We start from the raw sequence: 13,085 nt of genomic DNA, 5'->3' as shown, positions 1-13,085 counted from the left end.
GGGGGGGGCGGAGATGACTCAAAATGGGGTAGGGAGGAAGAGCATGGGAAGAAGATTAGATAGGGAAGATGGGTGGGACGGAAAGGGAGGGAGAAGGGGAATTGCATGAATGGTGGCAGGAGACCCTCATTGTTATTCAAAATACATGTATGAAGATGTGAGGGAAAAAAAAGAATAGTGTTACCTTAGATTAGGTAGAGAGAAGTGATGGGAGGGAAGGGGAGGAGATGAGGGGATAGGAAGGATAGTAGAATGAAACAGACATTATTATTGCTGTGTGTATATATGTGACTGCATGACCAATGTGATTCTGCAACCTGTATACTCAGAAAAATGAGAAATTATATTCCATCTGATTCAAATGTATGATACGTCAAGGTCAATGTACTGTCATGTGTAACTAATTAAAACAAATAAAAAAAATTTTAAAAAGTAAGTTTTAAAGTAAGGTGCAAAGGGCCTAACTCTGAGCCAGAAACTCTGAAAATGTACACTAAAGTAAAAGACATGACCTCAGCCTCCAAAGATCATGAATTTTAGTTGTGGTTATTCTATGTGTAGTAAGTGGGCCTCTGTTATCTTTGTATTTTCATTAAACTCCACAAAGACATTTACTTAGAGCCACGCCAGGACTCATGTCTTAAACAGGTCTTTCATTTTTTTTGCTGTTGCATGATTTTCATCATCTTCCACCATTTGCAAGGTCACTGTAGATGAGCAGTTTCAAGATAACCGTAACTGGGATTTCAAATCACATCAGTGCTCTACTGAATATCCAAAACAATAACCAGAGTTTACCAAAGAAGACTAGTTAAGGGAAGCAAAAACGATATATATTTTTTGAAAAGACACAAAATGGATCTAGTTTAGATTACAGGAGAGGAAGCCACCACTCAGAGGTTAAATTTGTAGAAAAGTCATTGAAAGAAATGTGGACCATCCTGTGGATTTCTGCAGTGATTAGATAAACCCAATCCGCCAATTCCCAGGAGTTTAATAGTTTTGCATTTTCACACAAAATGCACATGTCTTTGTATCCTCCTGCCCAAATAATAATTGGAAAGTCACTTTATTTGAGTAATATCAAAAGAACAAACTTATTATTTTCAAGACTTTATCATTCCAAAGTTTAGGACATGCTTACCAGTCAAGAAAAATCTCTTTTGAATTAAGAAATGAGAAGCACATACACCATATAGGAGATCAGCCTTTCTTCTCTTAACCCCTAATCCTTTCTCCTCTGCTTCCTGACCCTGGAACTCAAGTATATCTCCTTGCCCCTACTAAAAAACACCCCCAAACACTATTAAATGACTTCCTCTTTCAGATCAACTTATAAATAAGGTCTGTTGTTTCGCACTAAAATTTCATCTCTCCAAAACCATCAAAGAATGAATCTTTAGTGATAAGTGACAATTAAATTAAAAATTAATTACAATTAAAATTATTATTGAGTTTTTATGGTCTAAAACTAATGTAGTCACATTGGAAAAAAAAAAAAAAAGAAAGAAATCATTTCAGATAGAAACCTTTCCCTGCTTCTTTCCATGCTAGAAGCATTCCCCAAAACATGGTAAATGTTCTCTGTGTGCCCAGGGAAAGTAGCATTATGACAGGAAACACTGGCTATGGTGGGTAGACTAGGCCAATTTTTTGGAAGAAGGCTGAAACTGTAAAGATTGTCTTGAGCCTTGAGTGTATTGAACCCAACTACAGATCTAAGAAATCGGTAGTATTAAGAAATGCAAGTATTTTGAATTGGAAGGAGATAAGAGAAAGGGCCAAACAATCCAGTTTTGTGCTTCATTTTAGATAATAAAATCTTGAGGTCATATGCATTTCAAAAAAAAAAAGAAAAAGGAACCTTCCCCTTTCCTGTGGACTTATATGATGCATAATTTAACTTATTCATAACCTTGGGTTATCAGTATATATTGCCCAACTATGAAGTCTTCAGGGCTTGCTTGCTTCTATATTAAGTGGGTCTAGACAAATTTTTAAGCTCATGTGCCTCTTTTTCATAGGTTTTTTTTATTTTTCATTTTTGTCATTGATGTTAAGCTGTCAAGTTTTTTTTTGTATTGTTATACAGTAGTGCTTTCCTGTCTTGCTTTGCATCTTTTATAAATCTAATAACCATGAAGTCTAAAAGTTAGAATTGTGTATCAAGCAAGAATAAGTAGGGATTGAGTGAGGATCTATGCTAAAACTGAAGAAATAATTTTAGTTAATGGGCTTTAGGCCAGCTATTTTTAAACATTTAAATTAGCAGAAGCTGTTTTAGGTTTACTCCTTGATTTTCAGCTGGTTCGAATTTACACATTTTGAAAGCTAGTTGGATTATGGATTGAAAAGATAATGATGCATAGATATGCACCTTGGGAATGATCGAACAAATTTTCTTTAATTTTATTTTTTTTTAATGTGATGCTGAGGATCGAACCCAGTGCCTCACACATGTGAGGCAAGCACTCACCACTGAGCCATGATCCCAGTCCTGAACAAATATTTTTTAACATGAAAAAGTGATTAAATCATCAACTAAGTGGATGTATTAAATGATACCTGCCCTGGGGTTGAAGAAACCATCTACTTTACTTTCCCATTTAATTTTTTTGAAGTTGAAAGACCAGGAGAAGAAACAAATTTCAGTCCTATAAAATATGGCAGTTTTGATTAAATACATGGAAAAGTAAAGAGTTAATTATTAATCTTTGTTGTATCCAGTAATAAATCTGGGACTGGAAACATTATGATGATTTCTAAAACTTTATGTTAATAGAAGTACATAAATATAGGATATTGTTTAAAATAATGGTATGATATTTAGGTAAATGTTGAATTATTAGGAAATTGGTGAAGTTTTAGAAATTTTCAAGGTTTTGTTTAAAAGGACATAATCAGGACTGGGTTGTGGCTCAGCAGTAGTGTGCTCACCTAGCATGTGTGAGGCCCTGGGTTCAATCCTCAGCACCACATAAAAATAAATAAAATGAAAGTATTGTGTCCAACTGCAACTAAAAACTAAATATTAAAAAAGTACGTAATCATTTTGCTTTTTATTTTTTCTAAATTAGATAAACCCAAGAGAAGATTAAAAAAATACAGTGTTCAATTACCTATTAGTAACAAACCACCCTGCAATGTTTTGCCTTAAAACAATAATAATTTATACTTTTTCACAATCATTGAGAATCTGCTGTTTTCTCTAGTGTCATTCATGTGACTCGAAGGCTAGTGGTTGGCTCAGCTGGGGCTATTGTTTGGGGGTGCCTCAGTTCTGCTTTATGTGGCCTTCCTGCTTGGCTACCTTGGGATTCTTCACAAGATGACAGTCACAAGAGAGCTCCCTGGAGAAAGATTCACAGGTGGGATGAGCTGTAGAAATCAAACTATAAAAGCAGAAGTTGAGAAATCAGAGAAGTCACTAATCCAATTAATCTAGTATACTAAAGCACATCCAGTTACTGAAATGAGGCCACTAAAGGGAAACTGATGGAGAATCTACTGAAAGACTCTGTAGTTCTGCAGCCAAAAGTCTGAAAAATGGTTCTGGGGTTGCTTTTGGTCAGCAGGGTTAGCAGTCAGGAAGAAGGATGGGTAATAGTGTGGAGGAAAATGAGAACAAGCTGGAACCTACTAGCACTCTCTCTTAGCATGCTAACTAACTTTGTGAGAGCACAAAGCAGCACCACATATATCTAAGTATATATGTAATTCATTTCCAACAGAACTACAGTTCTTAATTTCAAATCAAAGCACATTTGGAATAAGTAAATTTGTTGAAGAGTTCATATAGGATGTAAGTATGATTTTGGAGAGAAAGGACTCTGACAGTTAATGTGTTAATTACTTAAAATATTTAAATAATGTCATTTTATAAAATGAAATGCTCATATGATTTTTTTTGTCTGAATGCATTGCATTATAAAATAACTCCTTAAACACAAACTTTTAAAAAACATGATTTTTTTCTTATACATTCTTTGTTTCTTTTTGGGGGCGGGTACTGGGCTCTACCACCAAACTCCACCTTTAGCCCCCCTTTTTAACTTTTAAAATTAGCACTCAGCATATTATTGGAGCAATTTTTTTAAAAGAGAAAAACAGAATAAAATTCACCTTAATTTTCATTACTCAGAAAGAATCAGTGCTAAAATTTTGGTATGTCTGTCCCTTAATCTTTCAATATATGGTATTTTTATTTTCCTAAAAGTGAAAAATACTATTCATACACCATTTTGTGGTATTTTTAAAAACTTACAATACATTATGAACATTTACACTCTTAAGTATTTGTTGAAAGAAATATTTTTAATGGCCATATAATATTTCATCTTAAAAAAGTATAATCATATAACCAATCCCTCATTACTGGAGAATTGTTTCTAATTTTTTCTGTAATCAATAGTTCTACAATGGGAATACTGGCATTATTAGATTAGAGGACATCAGCAATATTGGAGGTTTTGAATCATATTTTCAAATTGTTCTCTGGAAGGACTACTGCACCAATTTCAAAATATCCCAAAAGATATATCAAAGTATGTCTTTCCCTGCATGTATACTAGCCCTTGATATTATAATTAATATTTTTCCAGTTTCAGGGGGAAAAAATCAAATCCTCAATTCTCTTTTTTTTTCCTTTGGTCCTGGTGCTTGAACTCAGGGGCACTCAACCACTGAGCCACATCCCCAGCCCTATTTTGTTTTAGTTTTTATTTTTTAACTACCCGACAGCAGTGGATAGCATTACAATTCTTATTATAAACATAGGGCACAATTTTTCTTATCTCTGTATATAAAGTATGTTCATGACAATATATGCTTTTATACATTATTTATGCTTTGTTTTTTTTGCATTACAATTCTTAATACATATATATCACAATTTTTGTAACTCTGTTTGTATATACAGTATGTTGACACCCAATTTAAGTCTTTATACATGTACCTTGTTGTTTTTTATTTAGAGACAAGGTACCATGGAGTTCTTAGTACCTCGCTGTTGCTGAGGTTGACTTTGAACTCGCAATCCTCCTACCTCAGCCTCCCAAGCTGCTGGTATTACAGGCCTGTACCACCATGCCCAGCAAATCCTCAATTCTAATCAAAAACTTAAAAGAAAAAATAGGACCCTTTTGGAAAGAAACTTGCCTGAGCAGATGTTCCTTGGATGCTCTGTTTTTATAAGGTTCCATTTGGTGTAACATATCTGGGGCATATTTTACATTAATAGTAATAAATGTCAAAAGTAAATAAAATCTAATTTTATTTGGACTTATGTAAGTAATCTTTTCTTTTAAAAATTATATCGTTAGTTAGTGAACTCTATAACAAGCCAAGTCAGTCAAATAGTTTGCCATGAAGATGTTTCCAGTTAAGATGTTAAACTTGAGAATGTTAATATTTTGGTGTCCTGAATTTATTTTTTAGTTCTAGTTACTACTAAATATCTTAAAGAATAAATGTTTCCATAATGAGTATTACCCAGAAAATATTTTTGGAATTTGTACTCAGAAGTATGAACATCATTCATTTAGTTAACATGTCAACTATAAATCGTTCCTAATTTGACATTCAAAACCAAGCATGTTTATATGTTTTCCTTGTTAACTTTAGGATCCTGAGAGAAGCCATTTTGTCTTAATTGCTGGGGAGCCATTAAGAGAACCAGTTGTTCAACATGGTAAGCCCAAAATGATGCTGATTTTCCTGGTCTATTTTCTTTTTCTTTGAGAGTAGTGCACATGTATAGATTTACTGAGAAGACTGGCTAGATTTTCGTCCTCACTCTCCATCAATGAACCTAAAGATTTTATTTCATTTCTTCACCATCAGAGGAAAATATATATCTGGTGTTTATTCCTACATTAACTTCTGCTTTTTTTGGAAAAAAAATGTAAGTACTTAGATGTGGCACATTAATCTTAGAGCTATGGGAAGAATCAAATAGTGCTTTTGTATTGTATCATAGGGGATTTCAACTTGAAAAAAAGGTTCTGCAGTATATTGGGGACTTGAATATCATTTTTATCTTTACAAAAAAAAAATAGTGGTTTTAATACTGTCTTAGTTTATTTTCTGTTGCTATAAGAGAATACATGAGGTGAGATAATTTATGAAGAAAAGAGTTTTATTTTGGCTTACAGTTCTAGAGGTTGCCAAGTTCAAGAGCATGGCAGCAAAGTATGGTCCTCATACTGTTTTAACTCATGGAAGAAAGCAGAAAGGTAAATATGTGCATGCCGAAGAGGCAAAACCACAAGGGGAGTCCTTGCTTTGAAACAACTGACTCGTATGGTAATTTATCCAGCTGCAGAAAAATGAAAACTCTCTCACTAGAGAAAAGCATTAGCCCCTCTTAATGACTTCATCAACTCTTAAAGGCACCACTTCCCAATATTGCCACAATGGCAATAAAAATTTTCTTTCAACACGAGTTGAGGGGACAAACCACATTCAAACCATAGCAGATATTTTCCTTATAGTTTATTGTATTTTTAGTGAAAATATGGACCTCTTAGGAATAATATTTCTTTGAAAGTTTCTATAATTGTCCAGCCATTCTTCTTTACTTACAAAAATGAATAAGGTAACTATGGCATTGTAGTAGTACTATTACTTGGAGGCAGAAAATCTTGACATTAAGTACCCAGTCACTTCAATTCTTTGAATCTTGATTTTCTCATATCATTGGCATTTGATTAAATGAGAAACATTTAAAGGCACCTAGAATGCAACTTAATATTTAGATGCATACCTACAAAACAAATGTTTGCTTTACTAATTATTAAATTCAACATGCATTAAAATCCATCATTGTGTTACCTTGCCTTACATGAATTCCCAGATATACACAGTGATTGCAGATAAACCCCAGCTGATCATAAGTTTAAAGAACATGGATTGTCCTACAAATATTCTTTTTTGGCTCTATTAATAAATTCAGCAGGCATATTAAATAATAACCCCTATAGTTCATGACATCCATTTTGCATATTAACTTTTCCACTCCAAAAGTTAGTAGTATCTTGACCTAACAGCATTGAAATTGTTCTTCTAGAAGAAGGCTGCATACAAACTGAGTAGGGCCATAATCTCTATTTGTAGAGACTAGAATTTAGGTAGGCAAAAGGTGTGTGGGATTGAAATCTTTTAAGTTAGGCAATTTCCTCTGCAATTGTAATGAAAAACAGGGGTCCAACCAAATTAGGTGACAGAACTGTGCATGGTGGCACACACCTGTAATCCCAGAGGCTCAGGAGGCTGAGGCAGGAGGATCCCAAGTTTGAGACCAGCTTCAGCAATTTAGCAAGACCTTGTCTCAATAAAAAAAAAAAAAGCGGGGGTGGAGGGGCTGGGGTTATGGCTCATTGTTTAAGCACCCCTGGGTTCAGCCCCTGGTACAGAAAAGACTTAGGTAACAGACTAAAGGGGACTGCTCAAGACCACTGTACACTTATATATGTGAATCCTCTTCCAATGGCTTGAAACACAGGGATACTAGGTATGCCTACAAATACAAACTCAGATCAACCTAACAAAATAGTATGTCTCTTAAAATATCAGTTACTAAGAAACAAAGCATTTTGTTTGCTTATTTTGTTTATTTAGCTTCTAAAGCTCAGAATTTAAGTTTTCCTTTTACCTAAGAATGTTTAAAGGCAGCCACCACTGTCTCTCGACTATGTGAGAACTAGTACTGTTTTCATGAATTAGTTAATAAATACCCTGCTCCTCTTGTCACCAAGATGTTTTCTGGATTCTGTTTTCTTCTCGAGTCTCTGAGGAGAGAAGCTTCCAGAACATGGCTTTGCAGGGCTCTAAGCTTCTAGTGCTTCCCTGTGTATCAGAGCCTCATTTCTCCAAGTGTGGTCCAGGGATTAGCAGGATTATCATCAGTTGGGAGATAATCAGAAATACAGAATCCTTGTCCCCACCCCAGATCTCCTGAATCAAAATAGGAGTTTTAGTAAGATTTCCAGGTGTTTGATTTATGTGAGCATTATAAATTGAGAGACATGGCAGAATACCCCAGAAAGTGTCAAAATTGAATCCCAGAAGCATACTACAGAAAAATAGCTTGTACATGATAGTGGTGCTCCACAAGCACAAATTATAGGAAAATTATGATGTGCAGGAAATCGGTCCTTGGCCTGATCTCATTTTCCAGTTTCCATGTCCCTTTCTTCTGTGTCCTTTAAAAAGTTGGCTTCTCCAAGGTCCTCTTTTGGACTTATTTATTTATTTTGGTACTGGGAATTGACTTCAGGGACACTCAACCACTGAGCCCCATCCCCAGCCCTATTTTGTATTTTATTTTCAGACTGGGTCTCACTGAGTTGCTTAGTGCTTCTCTAAGTTGCTGAGGCTGGCTTTGAATTGGTGATTCTTCTGCCTCAGCCTCCTGAGCTGCTGAGATTACAGGCGTGCGTCACTGCACCCGCCCTCTTTTGGATTTATTATTTATTCAGTATATAAGGTCTTTCTCATTCTTTTCTGCCTGATGCAGTTCAAACCTTCACTTCCAGATGCAATTTCTGTCATGAGCCCCAGATCCATAGTCCCAACAATGTGCCAAAGACCTCTCTGTTGGGAAACCATTTTACTGTCTCTAATACCTCTGTGTCAAAATATACAGAGCCAAATTCCTTGTCTACCAACAGCCTCCTGCATCCTGTATGTCATTACCCTTAGCTCCACCATTGACGGACTCAGCTTCCCAGGCCAGACAGCTTCTCTACCCCAATGCCAAAATTGCCTTTAGAAGCTACACATCAGATCATGTTATTTCCTACTTACCCTTTCTGATCACCTACATAATTATGTCCAAACTTCTTCCTATAGATGGCCTCCAAAGCCCAAAAGTGTCTGGTCTCTTCCTGCATCTCAAATCCCCATTCATTTTTGCCCTTCACTCCCACCTTGCAGCACTGTGACTCTATCCTGAACTCCACCAGTATTATGATAGTTCTGACAGTGCCATTCTTCTTTGTTTAACTGAACCTCACTTTCTCTGAATCCTTTCTTGGCTCCCTCCTCCTCCTCTTTCTATATGGATTCTGTAGATTTTACATACTTTTATTATTCCATGTATCACACTGTTTTGTAATTTGATTTTTTATTTTGTTTTTATGTCTATGTGATAAATTCTAGGTCATTCACCTTTCACCTCTGTGTCTCTAGCTTCTAGCAAAATGTCTGTCATTTAATGGGTATTCAATAAATACTTAATAGATAGAACAAATGAATGAATGTAGATGGCTTTTACTGAATTTTCTCTTCCTATTGGATTCTATTTCCCACAATCTCCCCAAAGATACTCAACATCGGTCAGGTGTATTATCCTGTGTCTTCATTTTCAAGTTTTAAATTATAGTGATCACCAAATCTATGTTGATATGCTAATAATGGTTAAGAAATTTGAATGCGTTATTTCCTTTGAAGTAATGAAATTATATATAAGTCAGGGTCTCCCAGAGGAAGACCCTTAGTGGAGAGAGTTCCAGAAAAGGAATGCCAGGAGCCTCTGCAGGCTAGTAGAAGAAACATATAGAAAGGGCAAGTCTGTTAATTGCTTTCAAGACACTGCCTTTACCAAATGAGAGTGGGCCTTGAGATAACTCCAGTGCCCCATTACCCCTACAAATGTGTGAAGAAAAGGGACAAGACAGACACTTTTCCTTCTGATAAATTAGGGGAGAACTTGTGTACTTTTAGCAAAACCTGATTTCAGATCCAGGAATTCGAGAAAGAGATTACCAAACTATCATCCATGACCCAAATTTGTCCACAGTGTGTTTTCGTAAATGATGTTTTGTTGGAACACAGTCATAGGTAGTCACTTTCATATTGTCTGTGGCTGCCTTTTTATGCTTCAGTGAGAGTTGGGTAGTTGAGATGGACATCTGTGGACCCACAGAATCTAAAATAATATGCTCTCTGGCATGTCACAGAAAATAATCTGCTGACCCTTAGGGAATCAAAAAAATGATGCTTTCTTGACTTGGAAATTTTGTAATCTCCTGTTTATTGTCAATGAGATGCTGCTAATTTTCAAAAATGCTTTAAAAACCTTCATATTCATACATAGCCTAATATACTGCTTAGGCACCTAAACTATGATCAGATTTGCCAGTTTGTCATATCAGATTGGTGCCATTCTTGATGTCACTTAATGCTATAAAAATAAAAACTACAAAGTATGGTTGTAAAGCATATATAGAGAACCAAATCTAAGAATGTTTTGAATAAAGAAATTGTCCTTACTGGTGAGGTACCTTCAGTGACTGGGTGAGATGCAATTGCAATTGTTCATTTAAAGTTTGATCTTTATAGTAATCTGAGATCATATACAATCCTAGGTAGGAAACCTGTAACACAGTCCTCTGGGAAAATAAACTTTTGCTGTTCAGAAACACTTAGATTTTATCTCAAATTAGAAACTACACAAATACATAGATAAAAATATCGCCACCCATAACTTTCTGAATGTCTCTTTCTGTCCTAGGTCCATTTGTGATGAACACAAATGAAGAAATTTCTGAGGCCATTCTTGATTTCAGAAATGCAAAAAACGGGTTCGAAAGGGCTAAAACCTGGAAATCAAAGATCGGAAACTAGTGAAGAGCCCAGAATAGGTCTTGATGCTTCCTAGAATTTTGCCATTTGTGGTGTCCAGCCATTTGAGGCATTCAGTTTCCAAAACTGACTTAGCCAGTGCTTCTAAAGAATTCCACATTAAAGTGATAACATGGTTTTTGTGGCAATGTATGTAGGATATTTCCTGGCACATGCAAATAAACCTAATTGCTACATCTTTAAAAATCAGTGTTCTTCATTTTGACCTAAGTTATTAAGCTTCTGTTACAAAATTCCTTTTGTCTATGTTTTGCCTTTTTGCCGGTATGTATCAGTGTTTTGTTATTTTTGTACACATGTGGGGTTTTTGAAGCCTGTTTGATTGGTTTCTGTGTTACTGTCAGCAGGCACAAACATCTGAGGTCCCTTCCTAAGCAATCCTATTGCAATACAACCATCAAGACTATGTGCTGAGGTGTCATGTTACAGGTTATCTGCTTTAAAATAACAGCAGCCCTGAGCATTGGAGTCAGTTTTTAAAACTGCCCTGCTATTGGTAGGAACAGGACAGGATTACAGCCAAGACTTCCCTGCATTTTCTGCCAAAATCTGTGTCAGATTTAAGACACATGCTTCTGCAAGCTTCCATGAAGGTTGTGAAAAAAAGTTTTAATCCAGAGTTGGGTTCCAGCTTTCTGTAGCTGCAAGCCTTGGAGGCTGCTCCACCTCCCTACAAAGCAACTAGAACCTAGGGCTTAGGGTGGAGAGATTTTTAATTTTTTTTAAATTTGCTGGACATGAAATGAATGTAGAATGCTTTCTAACTTCAGGTTGGAGATATGATCACCTCCTGATTATTTTTGGAGCATGAGAACATTTTAAAACTTTTGTAAATCCCCCCCACTAGGATTGTGGAAAAAAAAAAAAAAGGACCTTGCCTAATTGAAGTCACTTCATTGGATTTTGATCACAACTGATCCCTTTTCCATGTGAGGTTCTGGGGGTTTGAACTTCTTCTGGAGAATGCCTTTTGAAACCATTTTTTCTCTAGCTGCCTGATGTCAACTGCGTAGTAATCAGTGGATATTAAAATATTCAAAATGTACAGAGAGTGGGCAGTGGTGAATATTTTCATAATGTCTTATGTGCAACTGGTGCAGGGCTTCGGTAATGAACATGGACCAGTGAAGGTAGGTGAGCTCAATTTTTAATGGTATGAAGATTTATACAGATTTATAATGTGATGAAGATTTTTACTGATTTATATAGAAGACTTTCTTTGCCCTCACAATTTTTGAAACAATATAAAAATGCAGAGCACTCTTTATAGTGGACAGGATATATCCTGTGTTTATTAGTAATTATTCTGTTTCTTGGGCTTAATAAGCTTCTTGCCATGAGTATTTGAAAAATGCTGAAGTTCTTGTTTGTTTTTTTTGTTTGTTTGTTTTGGGCTGGCTTTTTTTTTTCTTTTGAGTTGTAATTGAACTTGAGTAGTCTGAAATCTTTTCAGATGGAGAAGTTTCTCCCAATTGTATATGCAAATGGCACAGTGATTGTCTATCAAGCACCAATTTGTTCTTATGACACACATAGATTTGTGGGCCATTTATTTTGTGAGTAGCAAAAGTTAGTCTATTTCTTCTGTAAATCGAAAATTATGAGACTCTCTATGGGCGTTTTCTATTTTCTTTTACAAATTATCAATTGCCACCATCCAGAAAAAAATGTTTTCTCAAAGGTTGTTTTTGTTTTTCCCTTTTTGAAATGTGTACAGAATTCAATAGTAATCACGTCTTGGGTTCCATGAGAAAGTATCAAGTAGAGTCCAACAAATTGCAAAAAGTAAAAACAAAATAATCAGGGTGTTACTGACTGCTGGGACAATGTTTTACTCAATTTTATGTATTTCATAGATTATATATTTTTAAAGATTTGTATTCTGAAAATGATTCAGATATAATTGTTTTGACTGAAGAGTGTTAAACCTTGTTGATAATGACAATTAAATGTGGGCTTGAGTTTATATAGCTTTTATTTCACAACCTACATTTTCAACAGGGATGATATCGCCCCCAACAGGCGAAAAATGGTTCATAGAAGGGTGTGTGAAAATTTTGAATATAAAGCACAAATATACGTATAGTACAAAAACAGATTTATAGTACATCTGTATTAAAATTTCAATGGGAAAATGTCTAAAAAGGCTCCTGGTTGACATCAGTAAATAGGGTACCCTGGGGGTTGATAATAAAGCAAAAGGTCAAGCAACACCAGAGTGGGAGTCAACTTGTCTAGCAGCTTTGTAACTTTTCAGATTTGAAATGCACATGGGAGAAATCCCAGTCCCGAGCTCTACTTTACTGCCATCAGCCTTGTTGGATCTCAGCACCAGATTGTAGGTGAAAGGGAATCCGGTTTATTTTGTTGTGGTTATTTTAAGTTGGATTGGTTTTATTGGTACCAGGAATTGAACCCAGAGGTGCTTATCCACTGAGCCA

General features: G+C 35.6%; 2 protein-coding genes across 2 annotated transcripts in view; both read left to right on the top strand.

The window, feature by feature from the left end:
- Pir (pirin) overlaps positions 1–11,498 on the top strand; it is a 105,767-nt gene extending 94,269 nt beyond the window's left edge. Inside the window, exons 9-10 of the mRNA XM_048796369.1 lie at positions 5,623–5,689; positions 10,514–11,498. Coding sequence (XP_048652326.1) covers positions 5,623–5,689; positions 10,514–10,626 — 180 coding nt within the window. The 3' untranslated portion in view covers positions 10,627–11,498. The remainder of the gene's footprint in view (positions 1–5,622; positions 5,690–10,513) is intronic.
- A 145-nt stretch (positions 11,499–11,643) lies between these two features.
- The window catches only part of Vegfd (vascular endothelial growth factor D), a 30,558-nt gene continuing 29,116 nt past the window's right edge, over positions 11,644–13,085 (top strand). The window contains exon 1 of the mRNA XM_015488053.2: positions 11,644–11,792. Coding sequence (XP_015343539.2) covers positions 11,685–11,792 — 108 coding nt within the window. The 5' untranslated portion in view covers positions 11,644–11,684. The remainder of the gene's footprint in view (positions 11,793–13,085) is intronic.

The sequence above is a fragment of the Marmota marmota genome, unplaced genomic scaffold (assembly GCF_001458135.2).
Source record: "Marmota marmota marmota unplaced genomic scaffold, marMar, whole genome shotgun sequence".
Classification (NCBI taxonomy): domain Eukaryota; kingdom Metazoa; phylum Chordata; class Mammalia; order Rodentia; family Sciuridae; genus Marmota; species Marmota marmota.
The sequence above is the reverse complement of the archived record's forward strand: the minus strand, read 5'-3'. Positions and strand labels throughout refer to the sequence as shown.